The sequence below is a fragment of the Eubalaena glacialis genome, chromosome 16 (assembly GCF_028564815.1).
Source record: "Eubalaena glacialis isolate mEubGla1 chromosome 16, mEubGla1.1.hap2.+ XY, whole genome shotgun sequence".
NCBI classification, from domain to species: domain Eukaryota; kingdom Metazoa; phylum Chordata; class Mammalia; order Artiodactyla; family Balaenidae; genus Eubalaena; species Eubalaena glacialis.
Genome location: NC_083731.1, coordinates 68,912,375 through 68,938,582, shown reverse-complemented (window position 1 = coordinate 68,938,582; position 26,208 = coordinate 68,912,375). Strand labels below are relative to the sequence as shown.

General features: G+C 48.3%; 1 protein-coding gene across 1 annotated transcript in view; it reads left to right on the top strand.

The window, feature by feature from the left end:
• The first annotated feature begins 1,180 nt into the window (after positions 1–1,180).
• The window catches only part of ERICH6B (glutamate rich 6B), a 42,633-nt gene continuing 17,605 nt past the window's right edge, over positions 1,181–26,208 (top strand). Inside the window, exons 1-11 of the mRNA XM_061170917.1 lie at positions 1,181–1,493; positions 5,558–5,612; positions 8,568–8,747; positions 8,887–8,951; positions 9,234–9,417; positions 10,456–10,574; positions 10,854–11,086; positions 15,748–15,970; positions 16,172–16,246; positions 20,450–20,538; positions 24,561–24,697. Of these exons, the coding sequence (XP_061026900.1) occupies positions 1,181–1,493; positions 5,558–5,612; positions 8,568–8,747; positions 8,887–8,951; positions 9,234–9,417; positions 10,456–10,574; positions 10,854–11,086; positions 15,748–15,970; positions 16,172–16,246; positions 20,450–20,538; positions 24,561–24,697 (1,673 nt within the window). The remainder of the gene's footprint in view (positions 1,494–5,557; positions 5,613–8,567; positions 8,748–8,886; positions 8,952–9,233; positions 9,418–10,455; positions 10,575–10,853; positions 11,087–15,747; positions 15,971–16,171; positions 16,247–20,449; positions 20,539–24,560; positions 24,698–26,208) is intronic.

Here is a 26,208-nt window from a genome sequence, read left to right as displayed (position 1 = left end):
AGAATAACAGAGTGGGAGAATAGAGAAGGAACAATAAGAGAGGAAGTCAAAGAGGCTGGCAGGTGCCAGATCTCCAGGGCCCTGGGAGCCCTGGAGTGGGGTTCACATTTTATTCTCCGTGCCAGAGAAAGCCATCGGGGGATTGTTAAGCAATGCATATCCTGATGTGATTTCCATTTTCCCAAGAACACTCCTCGTGGAGAATGACTACAGGACAGCAGCAGTGGTGACAGGAAGGCCAGTTAAGAGCATGTGGCAATAATCCAGACTAGAGATGGTACAGTTCACTGCGGGCAGTCACAGTAGAGCAGAGAAGAGAGGAAGGATTTGAAATAGATTTGCAAACGAGAATCAATCCTTCCCGCCATCGAGACGTTCACACTCTGTTGGAAAGGCAGATGTGCAAACAAACTATATAATATAGCAAATCGTTACTTTAACGAAAATATAGAAGGTACAGATGGAGCATAGGGTGGAACATGGAAGACGCCCCGGGGGGAATGTAGGTGCTCACAGCTGTGCTAAATCTGGGGAGTAAAAATAGGTGCTTGCTGAGTGAACTAACACTTTGCCTAGTGGGCGGTGCTTCCAGCAGGGGGCGTGGCCAGGAGCACGTGCCTGGCAGACGTCCAACCACAGGGACCTTCACTGACCAAGGCCCCACACGCTGTGTCTGTACCACCCTGCCTGGACCTCTTCCATTGTGCTTGCCACTCTGTGTACAGAAATCTGTTCGAATGTCTGTTTCTCTCCCACTTTGAAGCTCCTGGAAGACAGTCTATGTCCTGATTACTGTAGCGATAAATATTTCTTGATGAGTAAGTATAAGTCTTCTCTAAGGATTGCACCACTAAACACCGAAGGCTCCTTCACTTTCCAGCTCTCCTCGTTGACTTCATATTGTGCAGTCATTTCAAAGGCGCTGCCTTCAGATGTGGTCTCTCCAACCAGCTCCTGGAGGGTAAAACCTCTGCCTTCTCTTTTTGTGCCTTTTCACAGGCCACCATGTACTGATACGCATACTCAAAGGGCCATCCCAAGACCACAAATGCAATGAGTGAACAACATGCAGTAGGTAATTCCTGACTAACGGGGTCTTATTCCTTTCTCGGTTACCAGGGTGATGAAGTAGTGACGCTGCCTGCTGCAGAAGGCTCTCCTCTGCTGAATGCCTCCCAGCATGTCTGCTAGAAAGCTTCAGCCATCGGGGACATCACCTCCTCACCCTTCCACAACTTTCCACCACTCCACGCAGACCTTATCTTCAGAGGAAGAAGGTACTGAGGGAGATGAGGAGAGTTCAATGGAAGAATTTTTATTTCCTCAAGAGGAAGAGAGCCCGGAGGAAGACCAGTACCTGGAGGAGGAGGAAAATTATCTGAAAGGAAAGGAGTATCTGTATGAAAAGGAGTATCTGAAGGAGGAAGAGTATCTACAGAAGAAAGAGCTGCTGGAAGGAAAAATGTTTCTGTATGAAAAGTTTCTGGAAGAGGGTGAGTATCTGGGGAGAACGTCCCCATAGATGGTAGTTCTAGTTCATCACGATGTCCGGGAAAAAAGAACAGGCTTGAGATACAGCCAAAGCGCAAATGATCGACCCTACGCACCGCGCTGGCAGACTCATGAATCATTTCTGACCAAGTTCTACTCACAACTTCAAGAGCTGTGCCTCCAAGCACTGAGCCTACGGAGCAGACAGGGAGACCTGATGAACGGGAAGCACCTGTTCGTAAAAAACAAAATAAGACAAACAGAAAACACCCCCTAACTTGTATCTTTTCTTTTTCCTTGTTGCACAAGTAATACATGTGCATGGTGGATGTGTGAGAAACTGTATAGTCGTAAAAAGAAGAAAGCAAAAATCACTCCCATCCAGAGATGATGATCGCTTTTACACTTTGGTTATGTCCTCCCCAGACACTATATAGTGCTTGCAACCTGCCCTTTAAGGTATATTTATTTCTATATTTCTGTATTATAATTACATGTAAGTATTACACACTTATAGGAATATCATTTCATGCTTTCAATTTTCTACAAATCATTTTAATGGCTGCAATCACATTGTATTATATTTTCAAATCATAATATTTTAATTGATTTCCTATTATTGATCATTTATTGCTTCCGATTTTTTTGTTACTTTTTAAAACAGCACTTTGATAAACACCCTTAGAGCTAAATTTTATTAATGAGCTCTAATTATTTCCTAGAATACATTTCCACAGTCTGTTACTAAGTCAGCAGAGACTAGTATGCTTCCCAGGGTGCCCGTTCAGCCCCTGGAAGGCATCATCTTACCCTGCTGGAGGGTATTTAACTTTGGAGTGATTTCTCTTATCCTAGAGCTGACATTTTTCCAATACTGTTTCTGCACTTGGCGACTTTTCCTTAAGTTGGGTTTTATTATTTGGCAGTGGTCTCCTTGTGCTGTTGCTGCAAGTGGCTAATATGCATTTATTCACAGGCCCACACAGTGTCTTCCCTCGATGTTATGACTGAATGGACATATCCAACCAGGAACGGAAAGTTAAAAATCCAGGTCATCTGCATCATCTTAATGTTGACCTAGAAACAGAACTAAACTATTTTTTCTGGATCCCGTTCTGTTACCAACCGCAAGCATCTCAGGGAGCTTTAATTTTTAAATCCCAGTCTGATTGCACACTACCTACATCCTAAAAGCTGGGTGGATTCGGCAGCCCCACAGGTGTTTTACCTTTACCTCCTCTCCATCAAATCAGATGTATCATCCTACATTCCTACTGCCCTCACAAAAGTTAGTACGTTGGAGAGCTCATTACCCTGTTGCTGGGAAATTCTCTTTTCTGTGTGCCTCTACCACTGAGCTCCCTCTCAGGATCCTAATAACCCTGCTGTTCAAGTACCATGTGTAATTCTAATACTGAAAAATAGCATTCAAGCCATTTCTTTTGCACAGTATGAATCAAGCATTCTTAACATGTCCCTGCTATGTGTCGGACCTTTGGAAATATACTACCCACTAGAATAGGACAAATACAGTGCTGTCAAGTGAATGGAACTGTGTATAAAGCAAAAGCTTTGAAAATAAATGCCCTGCTAGCAAAAATTGGAGAGGCACTGAAAAACCTGTAGGGGAATACTAAAACGCCTTTGAAGGCACATGGAAGCATGTCTTAGTCTACGAAAGCCCAGGGTACCAAGCCAGACCGTACAAAACAGATTAAGTTAAGAAGGGGTTTACAAGAGGATCTTAAATCTTCAAAAGAATTTACATCACGATTTCTTTATGTATAATTTCTCCCCAATACCTTTATGATGTAACTTTGTTTATCTCTTGTTTTGAACCTCAGAGCCTGACAAGAGTGCTTTCCTGACTCAGATCCTCAGTAAATGCAAACTGAATCAAATTCAGTTTCATTCATTTCACAAAGCCAGGCATATATATAGACACACACATGCGCACACACACACCTTTTTTCTTGTTTTTTGTTTTTGTTTTTTGTCGTTTTTTTTTTTTTTTAATTTTTATTGGAGTATAGTTGATTTACAACGTTGTGTTAGTTTCAGGTGTACCACAAAGTGAATCAGTTATACATACACATGTGTCCACTCTTTTTTAGATTCTTTTCCCATATAGGCCATTACAGAGTATTGAGTAGAGTTCCCTGTGCTATACAGTAGGTCCTTATTAGTTATCTATTTTATATATAGTAGTGTGCATATGTCAATCCCAATCACCCATACTTATTTTTAAAAACAGCATTATGAATTAATCGGCGCCTATAAAATGAGCCCAAGAAATGACAAACGGGCTTCCATCTCGCATGCTGATGGATTAATTATTAGAGGTTAGTGGTGAAGCACTGTAATGAGAAGGGTTCTGAGACCTCGTTTGGGCTCAGCAGGAAAGTGTGCCACGATCCACCAGTGATGTCTGCCACAGGATGAGGAGAGGAGAAAGGAGCATGCATGCTACTTACTTGTCTATTTGGTGGCAGATATGAACCTGTCACAAAGAACACTTTTTTCTTCCTCTCTCAAGACCTCGACTGCATAGGTTTGAACACCAGCTCTCTCCCACTTATTAGCTGCATGAGCTTGGGCAAGTCACTTAACCTCTCTGTGTCTTAGTTTTCTTAGCTGTAAATTAGGAATAACAGTAGGCCTACCTTATAGGATGTTTGTGAGGATGAAAGGGGTTAAATTATGTAAAGCATTTTGAGCTATGCCAGGCATATAGCATTTTAAGACTATGTAAGTGTTAGCTATTATTGTTGTTATTATTATTATTATATTTTATTATTTCCTTACCATTGACTTGTGAAGGGTAAATTACATCCCCTGGCCACATTTTCCTCTTTTGTGAAATGGACAGAACAAAAACACAAGAGAAGATGCAATGCACTAGGGTGTGGGAGGAATCTACGGCCCCCACCCAGCTACTCTGCAGGAAGGTCAGAGTCTCCCATTGCCCTGGACCAATCAGGGTACGTCAGACTAACAACCTCACCCCCTCTCTTCTTTAAAAGAAGAGATGATCTTCTCCATGATTTGTGAGAAAACCCAATAAAATTAGATGAGCAACTTGAATGTAAATGCGGCATCGATTGTCACTGAATAATCAATAGCCACATGTGACTGATCTCCCCGGATTTGAACTGGGAGGTTCCAAATCATTTCTGTGAAACATGGGTGTAAACCCTGTGGTGTCAGAGTCAGAAGATCCAGCACAAGGGTGGGCCTTTGACCTTGGGCATGTCAATTACCTGCTCCAAGTTTCCCTTTCCCCAGGTGAAAAAATTCCTTGTGATTGTGGCAATTAAATGAAAGAACATTCTGAAAATGCTTTGAAAGCTCTCCCACCCCATACAACTGTCAGGTGTAAAAATGCTTCTCTGATCTCACAAGGTGCAGGAAGGCTCTAGAAGGAAGAAGTACGATCTACATTTCTGTCATGCTGTCATAGAACAGGAAACCACCCCACAATGAGGCCCCTTTTGTTTATTTAGAACCCAAGACCTTCCTAAAGATGAATTCTGCTCTGTGGCAAATAATGCGGTAGAGATGTCACAGTATATTCATTTTGATTCGTAATGTTTTTACGTAAGGGTATTTTGATACATATAATCTGCTGGATTTGATCTTCCTTCCCCTTGCTAGCTCCTCTTTGGCGGCTCCGAATGCTGTTTGGCCTAAATGCTATAATTTGGTCGCCATTTCCAGTTGAGAGGTGGTGCCCCAAGGACCATTTCCAAATGGGGAACCTAGCAATTCTGTGTATTTAATAAGAAAGGTTTGAGATACACTGATAAGGCAGAGATGGGAGAGCCAGACAACCTGTCAAGCAGGAAAGTTCACAGATAGTGGCAGAGCTTCCCCATCAGGGTGCCATGAGTCGGCCACTACTGGGGGGAGAGGCTGAGCCCCAAGACCAGTCGCCCCAGCCTCCACTCTGCTCCTGTACAAACAGTATCATTTTCTCTGTGTGTCTTGCCCTGAAGGTCGGGAGCACAGTCCAGTGGCATAGGGTGTATAGTGTATATTTCGCAATCTGTTTCCTTCAATTTTCCAGCCACTCTTTACCCCCTGCCCCCTTCACAAATGAGGATCCTGGAGTTTGAGAGAGGGTATGTGACTTCTCCAAGGTCATGGAAAATAATCAGAGGAGCCAAGACAGGCTCCCAAGCCTTCTCTTCTTTCTCTTCTAGTCACTTCTCTTTCTTTTCTCCTTTCTTCCCTCCTTTCATCCTTTGTTTTAATAAATTACATGCATATTTTAATTTGAGAAGAGTAACATAAAAAGAAGCAAAATCTACTTTTGTTCATTTTTTTAGTGGAAAATTTGAAAAGTAGAAAAATAACACCCAACCTACCAACATCCAAATATAAATAAAGCTGATTCACATTTTATCATTTTTATTCTGTTCCTCCCGCCCTCGTTTTTTGCATGTTTGGCGGTTGTGGTCCTTGTTTTGTCCTGTTTTAACCACTTTCAATATGCTGTATATAAAAGAAGTTTGTATTTTACTTTTGTAACTTAGTACTGTGACTTCCATATTTGCCCATATTGCTTAATTTTTGTAGACATCATTTTAATAGCCAAGTAATATTCCTCGATAATAGTCTGTCTCATGGGTAAACTATGGATAAGTGTTGAACATTCAAGTTTCAAGTTCAAATTTTCTCATTGTCATTTCTTTACTACTTCCATTGTGCCATTCTCTAGAATCGATACTCTATTTTATCCCAATTGGACCTGAAATTCTTGATGTCATATCATTCAAAGCCAACGGTCAGGTGATTAAATGACACAAATAGAGCCTTTACAAGCAACTCATGCAGCTCAATATCAAAAAAAAACCCAATCCAAAAATGGGCAGAAGACCTAAATAGACATTTCTCCAAAGAAGATATACAGATTGCCAACAGACACATGAAAAATAATTTTTAAAATATTTATATCCTCTGAACCTCAGCCACGTCTCCCGTATAGATAGATGTCCTTCATCCTGTGACAGAGGGAGGCCTCTGTAATAACTCAAAAGATTAACAAAGCAAACCTAAATGTCCCCAATCCATGATTTCATGAAAATTACCTTCTTGAGTTCTCTCTCATTTTATCAAATTTCAACCTCATAATTTCTAAAGGAAACCATTAAGAGAGACAACACTAACGAAAAGCAAAAATAGAAAAATTCTGTAAATCAGGGCCTCTCCACCCCAATCCCAGCATCACATACTTAACAACAGATTTTTTAATAGAAAGAGAGATTCTTTTTTTTCCCCAACATTGTCTTTCTGTTCTTTTTCCCAACAGAATTCAAGGCTCGTTCATCGCAAACCCTGCCTAGTCTTAAAGCAAGGTAAAAGTTTTTGATTTTTTTTTTTTCTGATAAGTCAGGTGGAAATTCATGCTTAGGGATGATGCTTCAGGGGCCTTTGCAGTCCCAAAGGTGGGAAGTGGGGGTGAGAGTGGGGTGGGCTGCAGGGAGCAGGACCCCCGAGGAAGGTGCAGTTCAGGCGGGGGTCTCCTAGAAGTCACACACAAAGGACCTCCCGATACTGCTCCCCTCTGCTGTTCAGCCACTCACAAGCTGAGGGACGAGTCCCAGGATCAGGGTCCTGGGCGCCCAGAACTACGGAGAGGAAAGGGCAGGGGACAGCTGAGTCTGGAGAGAAGGTTGAGCTGGGGAGAAATGGCCAAGGGCCCTGGGCAGCGCTCCTGGTGCAGAGATGAGTGAACACCCACAAGGAAGTTGCCGTCTTCCTCGCTCACGCATATTCCAAGCTCTAAATAATCACGCAGTGAGTATTCATGAAACTCCCGCCACAGGGCTTGGCCCACGCTAGACGGTCACTGACACAGCCGTGGACAGAAGTCTCCGTGTGCTCAGCTCTGTGGAAACCCATGTGGGGCAGGGGACACAAGACCTCTGATTCACAGTCCTCGTCCCCTACATCTGCCCCAAAGGATGACTGGGGGAAGGCGGTCACTGACCTCCACTAGTGAAGTGGGTTGACACTAGCTACGAAGAAAGCCCAAGGCCAGCTGGGTTACGTTGAGACGCAGGAACGAAACCCCAGCTCTTTTGCGCAGGAAAGACACAGGCTACGATTTGAGGGCACAGTACTCTGCACGGGGCTCCCCCTCCACCTGCTGAGGCCAGCTCCCCACTCCCGCCCTCTACCGGCCCCTCCGTTCCACGCTTCATGCTTCCAGAGGCTCAGCACCATGTATCTGCCAGGTCCACCCCTACTAAGGCAATCCCTAAGAGGAGTGCTTTCCCAAGGCTCCTCCACCTCAGCTACTGATACTCACAGAGGAGCAAGCAACGTGGCACTGAAGGGGCCTGATGGTGAAGTGACCCTCTGGAAGGCTGTGACTGAGAACAGGGACCCTGAAGCCAGGGATCCACACCTGCCTGGTGTGTGAATCGCAGCTGCCCCACCCAGCCAGCTGTGTGCCACAGGGCAGCCACTTAATCTTCTGCCTCAGTTTTCCCATCTGTAAAATGGGGACAGGAAGAGTTTCCGACTCCCGGGGCTGTGGTGAGGATTAAATGTACTAACTGACAGGGCGCACGTGGAGCAGAGGTTAGCACACGGGGCACGTGCAGTAAGGGCTGTGGATCACGGTTATCCTTCGTTCTGCTCCCACGAGCCACCACGTGGAAAACTTAGCACGTGCAGAACAAGAAGCATGATTCCTGGTCAGCTTTATTCCAAACACAAGCACCTGTCCAATCTTTTATTCGTATTGCAGCTGAGTTTGTTTCCTGTTCTTTCCCGGGGCCCTGCGGGGAGCCTGGGGCCTTACCTGGGTCTGTCCCTGTGCAATTCGGCTTGGCTCCCCCGAGTCCAGGTCTGGGCCTGGGGGTGCTCAGAGAGGCCCTGGATTTTCCTCACACAAGGCTGCTGAGAGACCAAACCCTCCACAAACCCCTTTGGGCAAGAAGTGTCCCACTCGTGTTTCTTTGCTAAGGCAGGGGGGATGGGAGGGGAGCAGATTCAGGTCAAGTGTTTCATGGGTCCCTTGTAAACGGGAAGGCCCCCTCTTCTGCATGCGTGCCCAAGGTCCCCAGGCACACGCCAGGCCCCTTCCCTGCTCTGAAGCGGCTGCAGGAGCAGGCCTGGGATCTCGGGACAGGGGTTCCTCCTTGCAACACCTCCGCATTGCCGACGGGGCAGGGAGGTGGCGTTTGGCCACGCAGGCCGGAGCCCCAGTTCTGCTTCCCGGGTGCTGAGGCCACAGCAGAGCTCTGGCAAGCACCCCAGAAGCCCTGCAACGTCCCAGCCTGGGGCAGGCGTGGCAGGGAGGGTGCTGGGCAAGTGTACATGAGCATGGAAATGACCAGAGCGGCCCTCCATGACCTTAAGTATAATCCCTGTGTTTGTCGACAGCTTTGATTTGTCAAAGTCCATCCATGGGGACCTGCATTACCTCCTCGGGTCCCCGTGGGCACCTGGTGAGTGAGGTAGGACAGGCATTATCCCACCAGAAGGATAAGGAAACTGAGCCCCGGGGGGGTCTCCTGATGTGGCCTTGAGGCCTGGAGCAGGGCAAGGATTGACGCTTGCCTAAAAAGCTCACCCTTCTCCACTAGTTCTTGAGCCCTGTGGTCACTTGACCTAAGACCAGGGCATCTTGCCACTTGCCCCCAGGGCCCCTTTCTAGTGGTGCATCCTGAGAACACAGCTGCTCTGCCCCAGCCCACAGGCTGGCACTGACCCTCCCCCGGGTCCCCCAGAAGTGGCACAAATCTGCCTGGAACTCCCACCGACGCTGAAGGGAGAACAGCTTCCCGGCGGTGCCTTCTGGCTGGGACAAGCCGCCTCCTCCTCTTTTCCTCAACTCTTCGCCCCCAGCCTCAGACTGCAGCCCCTCTGCCCCCGATCCCTGCATCAAGGAACGCTGACCCTGACAGGGAACAGGCCCGTCTCATGAAGGGCCACTGAACTTCTCATTTTCCCTCTAAGAACAACGACAGCCAACACTGCCCACTCTCGTTTTGTCCTCACCTGTGCGGACCTGGGGGAGGAGGTACAATTATTGAAAAGGTGCAGAAAGTGAGGCACAGAGAAGTTAGGTGGCTCACCCAAGGTGACTCCACTCTAGCGCAAGAGCCAAGATTTCAGCTCGGACCACCTGACGCCAAAGTCTAGGTTCTTTCTGCCGCCACAGTCTCTGCCCACTGATAGGCCGGGCATTTCCCCTCAGGCCTGTCTCTGCCAATTGGGCCAGTTTCCACGAGATGGCTTCAGGGCCAAAAGCCCCTCTCATCCCTCTGAATTACAGGTTCTTGCCCCAGTTAAAAGGCAGAGATTCCTGAGGAAGGACACGATGTAGGTTGGGGTGCTGGGTCACCCCTTTTGATCCTGAGCTCCCGGGTAGCAGGGCCTGCGCCTCACACCCGACGCCCTGTCATCAGGCCCCGCGGAAACCTTTCTCGAAGATGGTGGTGTGTGCAGTGGGCAGACTAGCGGGGACAGACCTTGGTGCTTGGTTTTAAGCGGCTGCTGATTTTTTCCGCTCTGCCTGAGGCAGCTCTGAGGCAGGAAGGACGACTGGAATGAGCAGGGTGGTGAGCCAGCAGGGACACAGAATGTTCTGGAAGGTTAGACTGTCCGGCACGGAGGCCTGGCCCATTGATTGGCCTTTGAAGGCACCCCCAGAGCCTGTCACTCTAAGTGAAGCTGCGGTTGGCACCCAGAATGGCACACAGGCCTATTTTCCACGGTCCACAAGCTGGTCCCTTCCAACCGGTGACAGCCACCACCAGGGACAGGCCGAAGTCCGGGGGGACCAGGAAGCAGCCGCCGCCACCCCAACCTTCCCGCAGGCCACAGCTCTGGGTTCCTAACCCAGCCCCTGTCTGGAGGTGGACCGACCCCTTGCCCCCCTCTGCTGCTGGCGTCCCTCGGGTGACCACCTTCTTTGCTGTCCCTCCTCCCACCCCCTGAATCTGCCAGCAGCAGCCTTCTCCTCGGTGACACGATGCCGTCTACATCCTTGGTGAAGTGCGATGGAGAGTTCCTGGGCTTGCAGGACCAGAGCACACAGACGGAGTGGATCTGTGAAAGCCAGCAGGGTAAGGGACCCCACATCCGGCATCCACCTCGCGTCCGGGCTCCTGGGGGCTTGGGGAGATGTGGCCTTGCGGGCGTCCCACGGATGTGGAATATGGAGGCTGGAGTGTCCTCCATCAGGCTGATGAAGCATACTGCTTCCTGTGCCATCCTAACCCTGGGACCCCCTTCCTCATCCCAGACCCCCCCTCAGAGAAAGAGCATCAGCAAAGTGCTAAGACAAACACCTTCTTCGATCTTCCCCTTGTCCCTTCATTAGTTTTCCTGTTCTTGTTCTACAGGAACACAGGTCCTATTTCCCTCGGGCACACAGGCCATTTCCTTCCCAGATTACAGGCTGGTTCCCTGTGGAGAGAGCCCATCTCCGAACAATCACATGGTGGAGGGACTGGGACCCACCCCAGACTCTCCAGCTCAGCGTGCAGTCAAAGGCAGCCCCGGTTCACAACGAGCCAAGACCATCCACAGGGGAACGTCTGTGGCCACAACTAGGAGACGCTCAAGAGACAGCTGGGCAAGATTGCACTGAGGATCTTAATCCTCTGCCCAATTAAGCCCAAAGGTTCCTCGCCCTAGGATCCTGGGGATGCAACACTGAATGGCATTTCTCGCCATTATTAATAATTTAAACCCAGCCTTAGTGAGACTGATCCATCACAGATTCACACATGCGTTTCACATCTGTAGTCATGGCAGCGGTAAATTAGATTCCCGACCAGCATCTCACTCCCCTGCCCCCATCCGTGCCTGCTAAATTTTGTAGCTCAAATGTGGTGAAATGAAATTAGGAGTCAGAAACCCTATGAGGGAGAATGGAGCGGCAGAGGCAGGCCCACACAAGCCAGGAGTTCCATGGTGCCGGCTGCCAGCACGTGATGAGGAGTCTTTTACAGGCTAAATCGGTTCATGTGGGATTTTTATTAGTGTGTGTGCTCCGATGGAGCCCTGAAAACAGGAACCATTTCAGAGTCAGTAAGCATGACAGCTGGAAAAAATCTGAGCATTTATCTGAATATTCATAAGCAGGATTCTGGAAGTCATTTACCGGGTAATCGCCTGTAAAGTGCCAATGCTAAGCTTGAAAGCATGTGGGAGAGGAAAAAGAGATAGGAGAAGCCTGGAGTGTGGGAAGGGCCTGTTCATACCACTATGTGCCCACCTCCAGAGAGAGACCCTCCGGAAATCACTGCTTCATTTGCCGTGTTCATTCACGATCCTTTTGGTCCCCAAGCTTAATTTACAGAGCCAGTCATGTCTGGATCTAATTTAGGTTTTAAGCGCTCTGCCTATTTGGTCTGTAGGGGCATGTTTTGTAGCTAAGTCTTTTCCAGTACTGAGTTCCTTAAAGCCAACATGTATTTAGTGTTTAGCAAAAGTCTAGCCACCCGCAGCAGTACCTACTGATCAGATCCTGTGATGCTGGTGGCCTGGACCAAAGGTGTGGACAGTGTTGGAGCATCTAAAGCCAGGGTCAATGTCATACCCCAGACTCCTGCAGAGACATGAGGGGATGGTGGCTACAGCAGAGATTGGAACACAAGGAAAAGTAAGCAACTCCCTACAATTCGTGAAGGTTTTTCTTTTCCCTTCTGCCTATGGTTTACAATCAATCTTTTGGAGAGTGTTCATAATAATTGGACAGAATTTGCTGGCAACAGGTAACTGATTGTGTCTGGACAGTGGAATGGGGCAAAGAGGCTCATCAAGAGGCTCTTCCTCTGGAAGAGTGAACAGTTGTAAGAGGAGGTAACCGGGGCGGGGGCAGGGGTGCAAGGGGAATCCAGGAAGCATGGAGCCCCAGGAAGGAGCTCAAAATCGAGGTAAGAGGGGGCAGAGGGCCCCTGCCACGAAGAAAAGCCAGTCCTTCTGCAGCTGGAGGACAGAACACTAAGGGTTCCCGAGCATGGTGGATGCAAAAGAGAATCTGCTTTTAGCCCAGGGCAGAAGCCACCCATCCACTTGTTGGAGAAACACAGTGAATCAAGGCAAAAGCGATTCAAAGTGCTGACTGTGTGGGGCTGAGAGCCCCCAGGAGTGAGCGGAGGGAGAGTGTTGGCCGTGCTGTTCCTCGGGGTCCAGGACTGAGCATCCCCAGCACCCGGGGCCCGTAAAGACGCAGATTCCCAGGCTCTCTTACCAAGATCCCTGCCTCATCCATAACAAGATCCCAGAGGATTCCAGGCACAGGAATGGTGGAGAAGCAGAGAACCTCTAGGGCAGAACAGATTTCATGGGTGCTAGGTTCCTATTTCTAAAGCGTTTTTTATTACGGGACTATTCAACTCCAGTGCGCCAGAAACAGCATTTTACATGGACTCTACAAACAGCACTTTGAACCAAATATGGAGGTATAACACCCAGATAAATAAATCCTTGAAACCTATTACTACAGAGAGTGGCAGGTCTGACGTGGAAGGAAGGCTAAAGGCACTGGGAATGCCTCGTGGCTCGTGTGAGGACGCAGGTGGAAGACCAGAAAGACTATTTATGGCCTCAGGTGCCTACCCAGCCAGGCACAGAGCAGGGTCATAAACAAGGTACACCAGAAATTCTAACACAGAGCATTATAACCCTGCTTGTAGAAATCCCCTAGACTTGGTGTCCCGCACACAGTAAGCGCCTATAAATATTTGTTACATACTTGCGAAACTGCTGCTGAATCTTCATCAGACTCAAGATCAGCTGTGGTGATGAGAAGGTATATCCTTCTCCCAAGAGAAGATATTCTTGTTGGGAAAGGAGCTGTGTATAGAAATATGTACACATGGAGACACTATGTATAGAAACGCGGGTGAGGATAAACAGAGAGGGGCAAGTGCTATCAGTGGAGTAGTTACTTCAGGTCACCTGGCCAGATGAGGAAGAGGGTTGGAAAGCTCCCCAAAGTGGAAAGTAGTGTTTGCACAGAGTTCCTTTCAGTGGACTCAGATTTTGAAAGATCACAGGCAGAGGTTAAAAAAGATACGATTGTAACCTACGATAAAAGTAGGAAAATGTCTCGAACTTTGAGAAAAGTGTCAGGAGAGCTGAAGTCCAGGGTAAACGTATTCTTACCAAAAGGTAATAATAATAATACTGCAGGCAGCAACAAAAGAAGGGGGGCCCTTTTAAAATATGATTGGGGCAAAAAGTAGATCAAGGCACACAGAGCCACTGTTAAGTGCCTGTTGAGGAACGATTCAAAGAAAATCATGTTCTTCCATTGCTATTGAATTTTGACTTCTCTGTGAAAGAAGATGATCTTCAGATTGAAAAGGGTACAGCAAAATTAGGCAAGAAATAGCAGACACCAAAGATTGGTGAGATGATCAGAAAAGAATGGTAACTGCTGTGTCCTGACCGAGATAAAGTATACCCCAGAATATCTACAGAGAGAGAATAGCTTAATCATGTTTATGGTTTTTGAAGAATTGGGGAAATGAGTCTGTGACCAATCTGGGGCAAATACTGAGAGCAAAATGACCACAGGGAACCAGCATAGGATCAGTAAGAACAGATCACGTAATACTGGCTTTTAGGCCACTTTTTGACAAGGTTATTAGATCAGGGAACGGTGGAATTTGGAGGCCCGAATTCCAAAACACATTTCTTTTTCAAAGCCTTCCTCATGTTCCTATGGACAACATAGACAAATACCAGGTAGATGCTAGTGCAAGACAATGGCATGATCGCTACTGAATAACCATCCAGAGATACTGTTTAAGGATCAGAGTCAACCCAGTTTCCAGTCAGGAGCCACAGGGCTCTGTCCAGTCTGTATCCACAGACTCGGATACAGATATAGGAGGAATATCTATTTCTGTACATGACTGGCAGCTGTTGGGTGATGACAATAATGTGATCAGATTCTAAAAGATCTTGACAGGCAGAAACACTGGATCGGGACTGGCTAGATAAAACAGAATGGTAATTTAGATTAGACCCTGCTCTTAGGCCCACAAAAACAGGATGGAGAAGGACAAGGGGGGAATGCCCTGTCTGCTGTAGATGATTTACTCAACCACAGGCTCAAGAAGTCAATGGTATGACTGGTGTGACTGCCAGAATAGTTAATATAACCAAGAACAATCAAAAGGTTATGTAGAGGGAGACGGGTCCTGCTCTAGCCTGCACTGCAGAAGCAACCCTGGGGCCGCTGTTCACTTTGGGGGATCCCACACTCTATGAGGGTTAGAGGCAGACTGGCCGGGGCTCGAGGAGAGGGTGGTGTTAGGCCAACCTGGAGACCACATCATACAAAGAACTGCTGAAGCAAATGAGGGCGTTAAGTCTGGAAGATACGTGACTCTGAGACAGGATAACTGCTTTCAAGTATCTGATGATCTGACACACAAAACCAAGACCTGACCTCTCCATCTGCATGGAAGGGCTAGAACAGGACCAGCATGAGGAAAATTAGTTGAGAAATAGACATGATTCCCAACAGTCGGAGCCACTTATGGTAGGACGCGTGTCCTTAGAAGTCGGAGAGCTCCCTAGCTGTGGAGGGCTCGGGCTCAGCTGATGGGCTGGCAGCACTGATCCTGCCCAGGTGGGGAGGCTTCTCATCGCAGACCGAGCTCAAATCCTGCCGCCCCCATGAGAGGGGAGGGGAGGGGGCAGCTCACCTCTGCTTCCTTGCCGTTAGGAATGGAGTGTGTGTGTGTGTGTGTGTGTGTGTGTGTGTGTGTGTGTGTGTAGATTAAGATTGGACGGTAGGGCTTCCCTGGTGGTGCAGTGGTTGAGAGTCTGCCTGCCAATGCAGGGGACACGGGTTGGAGCCCTGGTCTGGGAAGATCCCACATGCCGTGGAGCAACTGGGCCCGTGAGCCACAATTACTGAGCCTGCGCGTCTGGAGCCTGTGCTCCGCAACAAGAGAGGCCGCGATAGTGAGAGGCCCGCGCACCGCGATGAAGAGTGGCCCCCGCTTGCCACAACTAGAGAAAGTCCTCGCACAGAAACGAAGACCCAACACAGCCATAAATTAATTAATTAATTAATTAATTTTTTTAAAAAAAGGAGCAGGGATCACAAAATTCTAGAAAATATACAACATGGGTAACCAAGAACTTTACAAAAGTTCTCAAAAACCACAGTAGCCTCTCGTGGCATAACCCAGTGCATCTGTACTCGCCAGCCCCCGTGCTTCCCCGCCAGCCCCCGTTATGCACCTCTCCGTGAGCTCTTGACAACAGAACACCAGAGATGCCCACTTCCTACAGCGACAGGCGTACGCCATTATGAGTCTACACGGCCTTGAAGCCACTTGGCTCTATGGTTCCTGCAGCTCTTCCTCCTACCGAAGGAGGAATATCCCTAAGGTCTCCCCTCAACCCCAGCCATCCTCTCTGTCCCGGGACCAGAGAAGAAGGCCACAGAGGGCCCACATTTCCCAACCACTGTTCACTCCAGCCCAGAGTAAGTCAGCAAAGCTAAGAGGAGGAGGCTGGCAGAGGGAGCATCTAATAGACGCCAGCAGTGCCCTCCAACCCGTTTTCTCCTCTGTGGATCAGCCTTGGGTGCCAAGAAAGAACCTCAGACCCTAAACGTCCAACATGAACCCACTGGAAACTATAAGGTTAAAATTGTTAATGGCTACCCTCTTCTGTCTTTTAACAGTACCTTTAAAATCAAAATCTCAAACAGAGGAAGAATCAACAACGACGCTAACCACCTTCAAGTCTGATTCACAAGGTATTTTAATTTTATAGTTTTACGATGATTTTAAATGACTCACGGAAGCTACGAATCCATCTATGAGATGGTAAGAAGCACAGAATTAGCACACCCTGAGCCAAAGAGAGTCCTCTTTTGACCATTTTAGATTACGGTAGCCTTCATTAAGGCCAGCGGCCAAGGCATTATTTCTAGAACTTGGTGTCAGGGGTCAAGGCTCAGGGAAGAAACTTGGCCAAAGGGTAAAATGCTTTTAATTTTGAACTAAAATTGAGTTTTGAAAGGGGAGGAAATAATATTTACCACTGGAGTTAGGAGGGAAGATAATGGATTATCCATACTCAGTTCATTCCGTGACATTTACTGTGCATCTACCGATATGTATTGTACACCTACTGTGTACTGGGCAGTAGTTTGTCCATCTTTATATGGACAAAGCCATCCTACCCTCTCAGAACTTAAAACTCTAGTGGGAAAGATGACCTATGAACAAACGGAGGGGAATCAGTGTGTGCTGAGCGTAAGCTTACAGGCCTCCAACTGCTGACCATCATGGGAGCCTCTTACCCTACAATACGCGATCGCCACCCTGGTCTCCCCAGACATTTAGGGGTTAACAGTTCACCATACCACATCCTATTCATCGTTTTTCCTATTTGTTTTCAGCCTTTGTTCCCACTGAAGAACCGCAAAAGGCAGGAAATGGTGAGAGTCCCACATAACCTATCCAAAGATCCCTGCCCCCCGCAGAGCAGCCGGGGCCGAGGATGGCGCCCCGGGCGGGTGGGTGCCTTGCTGGTCCAGCCGGTGCCGAGTCCTAGAGAGGACCGAGGGACATGCTGGGCACACAGTCCCTGAACCTGGATATGTTTCTCTGTCCTTAACTGAAGAAGGGAGCTAGAACAAGAAACAGAGAGAGGGTCTCGGGAGCGAAACAGAATGACTTGGGAACGGCCCAGAAGTCCATCTCTCTACTCAAGCTCTGTACAGGGACGCCCACATTTGAAGAGGGTCCAGTCGGTCAGTTGCTAGGTTCCCTGGAGTCTGGGCAGCAGGGCTTGACTGGGATGCATGGGCCCCTCCAGACAGACTCATTCGATGGTAACTTGATAGGGAATGAATTAGAGCCCCTCAGATGGTACCCTTAAAGCCTGATTAAATTTTTATTAAGGAGGGGATAGTTGAATTCTATGAGGGGGAAGGACAGGGGAGAAGCCTTTTGGCGGCAGAATCCCACCTGCACACATCACTCCACAAAAGCCCTGCGATGAACCAGACCCATCCTATTAGAAACAACGTAGGGATGATGACCTGCTTGCTGTCTGTCAGCATGGGGGTGGGGGAAGAGGGGAGGATCAGGGTTACCTACACAGGTGGCTTATCAAACTCCTTCCAACGCTAGACTATAAAATTTTCCTCATCTTATTTCATTTCCGGGGTGGCGGGGCGGGTAGGGGTAGGGCAGTGCTGCTCGGACTTTACAGTGCAGAGCGATCACCCGGGCATCTTGTTAAAATGCAGATTCTGATTCAGTGGATCTGAGATTCTGCATTTCTCACAAGCTCCTGGCAGCAGCTTGGGCCGCTGATCCTGAAGCACACTGAGTGGCTTTAGAACAGATTATAGATTTGTGCCCATAGCAGCTGCCAGACCAGCCCATCATTTATCCTTGATTTAAGGACAACAAGGGATTCACTACGTGCAGGGTGGAGGAGGAGGTGAAAACAGGACCAAGTTCCACCTGTGTGCTCTTTTCTCAGAGCCCGCCCGGGGCCAGTCACCTACTGCTTGTCTCCTCCCTTTCCTCGTTTATAACGTGGGCATCTGCCCTGCAGGGCAAATACACAGGACTCAAACATCTACCCCAATTCAGGAAGTATGCTTCTGGCAAGAAAAAACGTTACAGGAGAGCCACTGATTGGATGGGGGAGAATTTAGATTTGTTCTTCATCAGCCCGGGACAGGCACACTCCACTTCAGGGAATGCTGTGTGCCCGGCGTTCACTGCATTAGCGCCGGTCCCCTGAGCCACCCTGAAGATAAGTCTTATGGTCCCCATTACACAGATGAGGGGACCAGGGTGCGAGGGGACTGAGTGACAAGCTGGGAGGGGCCCGGGTCCTGGGTAACAGGGCCGCCACTTAGGAACCTCGCCTGACACCTGCCCCCTCCCCCAGTACCCCCATAAAGCAACTTCAGGGGAGGATAATGATCTCACTAGAACTAAGGTAGAGGTTGACAGAAATCCCCAAAGGGAAAGTTAATTAGGAATAAAGCTCATCCTTCTCATTCCGCCCCAGTTATGGCTGTGTTACTGCGGATTTACTGGGCTCCTCTTCACACGCAGACAGTGCCTGTTGATGTTAATAAGGTTAATGATTATGTGGAACCGAATGCCTCTGAACACTGCTGCGCTGTATTCATTCAGTCCTGCCAACTCCCCTTCTTCCTTTGACAAACACCTACTTCTTTTTTTCCCTCGAATTAACTAGCTATTATTCAATAAAGCTTACTAAAATACAGCACTCACAAATCATGGGGATTTGCTAAGCTATCAGGACCAGAGCCAGACTCCTCCATGTTGGGCCGGCACATCCTCAGAGACCCTTAGAGGGAGGCTGTCTGTAAGGGTCACCCCGTCTCCCCCTGTTCTACCAGTTCCTCCATTTCTCTCCAGTGACAACCAAACAGAGCTTCCTGAGGTTCTTGCCTGAATTCCCAAGGATTCTTGTGGGGTTATCCCAACAAGAAGTTTTAAAACTTCTCTAGGCCGCATCCCTGGCAGACAGTCTGGGGACACACAGTGTTTTGGAATGAGCGGAAAGGGCCCGGTGCCTTTGCCAGTTGTGAGCACCCCAACGGGGTGGTGAGGGCCTAGCAGGTGGAACTGGCGGGAAAGAACTGTGGGGGGACTCCCACCACACAGGGGCCACCGAAAGGAGGCAGGTTTCCACCAGGAACAAGCCAAGGCTGGGGTAGTAGGTCTGCAGGCAGAGAGGCCCCTGGGCCTGGTGTCAGTACAGGCAGATGCAGCTGAGTGGGGTTCTCCATCCCTCCAGGGGCCCAAAGGAGTCAGCGTTTTCATTACTGAACCAAAGTTGGGAAGAAGTGCAAAAATAACGTGCGTGTATGGAGATCACAAAGAATTCCCCTTCTCTGACCCCCGAGGCCCAACAGGGACACACATCAGACAGAATCGGTCGGCCCAGTGCCAACCCGGTGGATTTTCAGGGCTCTCGGGATGGCCCAGCATGGAGGGGCTGGTGTCATCCTGAAGCTAAGACAAAGGCCACTGTAATTTCCCCAGGGGCCCAATTACTGTGTGGGAGCCCTTCCCCCCAGCTCTGCCTCAGGAGCCACACCTTCCCGGGAGCAGGGACTCCAGGCCCAACTTGTAATTATCAACTCCTCCATTCGGTCTGCACCCCGTCGACACTGGAGGTTTCCAGCCCTCTCCTGGCCCAGGGTCACCAGGCTGTGGCTGACCTTGAGAACAAAGGCATCTGCTATCTCCGAGAGATTTTTTTTTTTTTTTTTTTTAGCTCACTGGCTTGGCAATTCATCTCTTAGGCTTTGATTAGCAATTACGAACCATGTGCAATTCTAGAAATGGGCAATTTTTGACAAAACTGATGGGCGCTAGGGACATTTCTCAGGATTTCCAAGAGAAAAATCACACTCAGAATAGATCTCTCTCGGAATAAAATCTAAATTCCTTCCCACGGCCTACAAGGTCCTCGGTAAGGTGGCCCTGCCCCTCCCCATCTCCCTCCTCTCCAAGCATACCGTGCCTCTTCCAGTTTGTCAGATATGTCAACATGCTCCCACTCTCTCTCGCCTCAGGGCCTTTGCACCTCCTTTGCCCCCTGGCAGGGATGCTCTTCCCCAGCCATCTGCCTGCTCGCTCCCTTGCTTCATGCAGGACTCACTCAAGTGTCACTTTGTCAGATGAACCTTCACTGGCCACCAGAAACACACACTCACTTTCTTAAGTCTGCCACTGAAACTGACCCTTTTATTCCGATTTTATTAATATCCCCAAGTCAAATTTTAAGTGATTTGATGAATTTATTTAAAGTCTTATTGATGACATATGCATTTTTATTTAAAAGCGCAAGTGTAAATGCCATAAATCTATTTCTCTTTTTGTTTTTGTTTGTTTCTTGTTTTGGTTCCTTTTCCAAATGCCTCTCCTTCTGCTGTGCCTTCCAAACTTGAAAGCCGAGGAGTTTGCCTCTAAAGAGAGCTTTTGGGATCGTATGTTAAGTGATCCCATTGGCACACTGGAAGCCGAAGACTTCGAAGCCAATGTAAGTTGGATAAAAACTGGAGAACACCTGGCTCTGAATGTCAGAGCAGAGTGGCCCAGAGCCAGCCGGACACTGCCTCTTGAGCCCTGGGATTCACAGCTTCACTACACTGTTAGCACAGCCGAAGTGAGCTTTTCTTAAAACAGGCCTAAGTGTAAATGACACACATTAAACCAAAGAGGGTCAGAAGAAAGCCAAATATGGTACCACAAGGCCCTGCTTTCAGTAATATGAATAAAAACCCTCAAGATTGATTTTGAAGGCAGCAAAGCTAAAAACAAATCATGTAAGCTACCTAGATACCTAGATATCAAGGCAAATCGTCCTTTGCAGAAACCCTACGTAAAAATGAAGTTGGGACTTCCCTGGTGGCGCAGTGGTTAAGAATCCGCCTGCCCATGCAGGGGACACGGGTTCGAGCCCTGGTCTGGGTAGATCCCACATGCCGCGGAGCAACTAAGACCGCGCACCACAGCTACTGAGCCTGCGCTCTAGAACCCGCGAGCCACAACTACTGAGCCCGCATGCCTAGAGCCCGTGCTCCGCAACAAGAGAAGCCACCACAATGAGAAGCCCGCGCACCGCAACTAGAGAAAGCCGGCGCGCAGCAGCAAAGACCCGACACAGCCAAAAAAAAAAAAAAAAAATGAAGTTGGATTCTGGAAAGATGGACTAAATGTAATCTTCCCACTAAGTACAGCTTAAAACCCTATACATTATATATAAAACAAACACAAGAAGCTTCTAAAAGACGGAGAGAAGACGGCAGACTGGCTAGGGACCTTGGGACCCAAGGAACGACATGGCGGTGAGTTTCCTGAGTTTTCTTTTTGCTTCATTTACCCCTGACTGGGTGCTGGAAAAGACAGCGACCAGAAACCCCAACAAGCACAAACAAAAGCCCCAAGAAAAGCCTGCTGTCTCCAACTAAAGGACCAGGCATGGGGCAGCCCAGCAGGACAGAAACTTTGGACAACAGCATCTGCAGTGCAAACACCGCCACAAAGAGCAGCGGAGCATCTCCCCCAGATCTGAGTCCTGCTCCTACACTCTTCAGAGGGGCACAGACCAGCCCTGGAGGTTTAATGGCCGTCCTTTCCCAGCTGTATCCAATAACCAGAGACACCGTGGGAAGTCCCAATTGTTTGAATAAGCCTTACATCTACAGAATGTTGCATTGTCTTTACTGCACAATTTTTTTGCCTGCCTGTACAGGCTTGTGGCTCTAATTTCCTGTGTCAACTTACCTCTAAGACTTCCAACGCACGTTGATCCAGGTTATACAACCTTTCTCCTACAACTAACAAACTTTCTCAGGACTGTAGGTATTAACTACAATCACAAGAGTGAAATCTTGTGTCCCTGGAACTCAAGATTAAGCAGATACATTTTTCTAAACTTACAAAAGAAAAGGGGCGAAAAAAACCCTAGGCGTTTATACAGTTTTTGCTTTTATTTTAATTGGAAAAAATTCTCTGGTCTCAGTTCCTATTTAGCCCTAAATTCCTTACTTTCCAGACATGCTCCTATACACATTATATTAATAAGAACTGCTTTTCAAACATTGAAATACCATGTCAAAGGGAGGAAAAAAGATTACTTGAACTTTGATTCACCACACTGGATTTACTAAGACAGGAAAATAAGCTCAGGCATTTTAGAAAGATTTTTCAGCAAGAGTTGAAATTGAAAGGAATTGTTTTAATCAGAAACTTAAATTATTCGGAAACCTTCGGCGCGCCTGTCAATTGAGGTTCTGCTGTGTCTGGCGGAGGGGCAGCCACAGGCAGAGGGAACATCTCCCACGGAGCTGTGCAAGGTTCTGGATGAGACCAGACGCTGGGAGGGTTCCGTGTGACAGGCAGCCTGTGCAGGTGAGCCCTGGTCACAAGCACCATTCCTTGCCATCTCAGGGGCTTTGCCATCTCGGGGCTTTGCCCAGGTGACAAAGTAAAGGCAAAGAGTTGGGGGATACTTCCCCCCTGGCTGTCTATACCACTCTGCTTCCAAGGATCAGATGCTTAGGAGGATAATGAGGCAGCACCCGCGGCCCAGCTAGTGGCAATCTGCGGACAGGCAGCTGTCCAGCTTGGGAAGCACTGCTTCTCAAAGCAATGCCATAGGCGGCAGATGTGGACAAGTGGGGCCAGAGAGCAGGACAGAAGGAATGGAGTCAATGCCACGTGGTACCTGCAGCTGGGAGGGGGAACACCACAAGCCACTGGGAGAGGCAGCTGAGGTCCTTGGATTCGGATGGGGCTATCAACCTAGACTTTGGTTACTCTGACAATTCAACCTCTTGGCTGTTTTGAGTTCCCTATACATGTCTGAATTGTTTGTAAGATACACTCGCGCATCACACACCTGCTGTGCAAACTCTCTTGGTTGCAAAAACCAGAGACCAGGAGCAGTCACAGGGCATGGGAGAACTCATCACTTGGGGGCCCAGTACCCCTACCATGACCATGAGGATAGCTGTCCAGAGGCTGGGGAAGCAAACGGGATGAGCCTCCTAGGAGGGCACATGTGCTGGAGCGGGGTAGCACAGCCTGGCTGGGACGAGACCTTCGACCAGGCCCCGCCAGCGGGTCTGCGGTCTGGTGGACCATAGCGGGAACCATATCTTCTGGTGAACAAATCATGGAATCCAAAGGGGCTGGTGAGAGACCACTGGCCTGGGCAAGCAGGCCATCACTCCACCTCAAGGGAGGGATGGTCAACAAGGAAGAACTTAGAGGCAGGGGTAGCCACACCAGAGCCTTAAAATCAGCCTGCCCTGAAGCACTGACTCATTCCCGTATGAAAAGATAAACTGAAGCCTATTAAAAATTTGAAGAGTTTATCTGAGCCTGTGTGGATTCAAATCGGGCAGCACCAAACCGGAAGTGGTTAAGAGCCCTCCACCAACAGGAGCTGGGGAGAGACTTACAGGGAAAATGCAGAAGTAAAGCAAGGAAATTATTGATTGGCCGTAGCTTAAAGCCTAGTTGGCTGCTTGTGATTGGTTGTCCTCGGGTTTTGATTCCCTAACCTTGAGGCATTTATGGCCTTAGGTTTTGGTTTGCTTACTTAGGGCACCACGGCCTTAGAGCCACCTCAGTCTGATGGCCTCCGTGTTTAATTAACTGAACACCAGCAGTGCGGAAAGGAGCATGCAGAGGCTGGGAATCAGACAAGGCAGACCTGAGACACCCCAGCTTTTCCCCAACGTAGAAAAACCAGCCAATCACGAGCTCCATTCTTGTATCTGCCCCAGGTCACATGCAACTTCGGATCTGTGGGTCTTCCACTTACGACAGGAGGCTTGTAAGTGAATGGCAGACTGTACATTATCAGATGCAGAACAACCTCGACCTGTAGGTGAGCAGGGCAACATGACAGACCCGTGGTTCTCCTGGACAGCAAGTCAAACTTCACCTTCTACCAAAAGGGATCCAAGAAAAGAAACTCTTGTGAGGACCCACCTATGGGTCAGTCCTGGTTAGCATCATGGACTTGGGAATGATCAAATTTACAAAATAAAAAAGGAGCTTGCAATGTCATTACTTTGGAAGAATCTTTAAAGGTAGAATCATCCTCTACAAGAACATGCTAGGCGCTACCCTGCTTTCCTGAAGACTGTTATCCTTCACAATGAATAAATAACCAACCACTGAGAGCTTGGCCATTCCTGGAACTCAAAAAGGCTGTTATGCCCTTAAGGCATGGAAGCACTTTTACATTCTAGCGCCATCTCTACATTTGGAAGAAGAGGGTAATTTTATGCTCTCAAACAATTTCTTGGTATGCTACTATTTAAAAAAAATTCTTGAGGGAATTGGAGAATGAGAAGAGGGTGTGACCGTAATGGAAATAGTCTTTAGAACAAATCTTGCTAGCCACCCTACTGTTCTTCCCACTGCTTGTCTTTTTCGAATAACATGTTGCAATCTCCTCTGGCAGCTTAGGGAGTCAGAAAAGTGATAATTAACTAACTGTTCATTCCCATTTTCTGGCTATTTCATTCTGTGGTCCTTTTGCAGGTTGTGACCAGTTCCTATCAGTCAGTGTTCAGGACCATGCTCAAAGAAATGGCAGCTCGCAATGAACTGGAGGAGGATATTAACATTCCCCTGACTGGTCATCTGGAGAGTGAGACCAGAAGGAAACTGGGAATTCTGTAAGTGACTGGAGAGATGGAGCTATTGGTCAGTGGGTGCAGGTAGGCCAGTGGTAGCAGCAGGGAAAGTGTAAATTGGGTCATCAGAGAATAGAGTAAGGCCAGGGTCGGACAGGTCCCCTGAGTCAAAGAGCAGAGACAAGCCAGGCACAAGGACAAGGGTAAGATTAGGGGTCATGGGGTCAGGATGATCCAGCTGCCTGCCAAAACTCAAGAGCAAAGAAATCTATGAGTAGGGGATGTGCAGGATAGGATCAAAGGTGGGCAGTGACAGAGGTTGGAAATCCAGGGCAGGAAAAGTCTTGAAGGGACCGTGAACTTGGACGAAAGTCTGGGAAGCAAGGCTCAGACCCCTGGGCCTTTGAAGTGAGGGGACAATGGAGGATCAAGATCCTGCTCCCTGAGGGGGAAAAGCCCTCAGCTTCCCTGCCCTGGGATTCATGGCAAGAGCCCCTATTGGGAATGGGGAATGATAAGTTTATTGCAGACTGCTGCTGGCACCAAATCTTTCTAGTCGGCATGACTCCAGGTCTCAAAATGTTCCAGAACCCCATTTGTACATCCAGACTGGGGTACATGGAAGCCTGGACTTGCACTTATCCAGCTGTCAGAAACCTTGGTGAACAAGGCACCTGGTCAGACATCCAGTGGGTCTATGGCAGACTCTCCAGCAGTGGCACCAAGGAAGAGGCTGTGGGGATGGAGTGCCCTGCATAACCTCCTTGGTGAATGGAGACTCTCACAAAAATCAGGGAGAGATTGACTGCCAGCAACTTCTGCTCTGGGCTCAGTAGAGTCCTAGGGCCAGAGACCCGAGGCTACTCTTGGAAAAGGGAAGGCAAAATACACAATGCAAAACACAAAGAACATCCAAGCTTTCAGATCCTTATACAGCAGCAAAAAACAAATCCCAAATAACATCCCTGTAAGTTACCCTCTCTCATAGGTTACATTTTCTCCCCTTCTTTCCCATTTAAGCCTATAACCGAGGCTCATTCTAACCTAATTGCACTCAATGAATATTTCATGAGCACCTCCTGTGTGCCGGTCTGTACAGTAGTGTGTAACCCAGTCTCTACCATTGAGGAGCTAGCTAGTAAGGATTCCACTAGCTTGCCAAGGTGGGCAAAGAGCCAAGGGAGGAAACTTCCCCAAAGGGCCCTAGATGCCTCTGGCTGGATCCCCTCACTGGAATTTAACTCTTGTATACACGTGGCATCCTGCTCTCAGCCAGCCGGACAGGCTTCACCCCACCCCCTCCTCGGTCCTTACTCTTTCACAGGTGATGGTAGGCAAGGTAACTGCTTCAATTCCATTCAAAGTGCTTGCAAATAAATAACACTTGGTACAAATGGGCCATGAAGAGCTCATTCTCCAGTTCCGCAACTGCTCCTAAAGTACAAAGAGCAAACCTCTATTTTCTGCCAGACAAAACAATCCAGCCCTTTCCAGCAAAGGGTATTTGCTTCCTAAGGTTGCTTGGGGTTAAATTATTATGCTCTCTTCAAGGA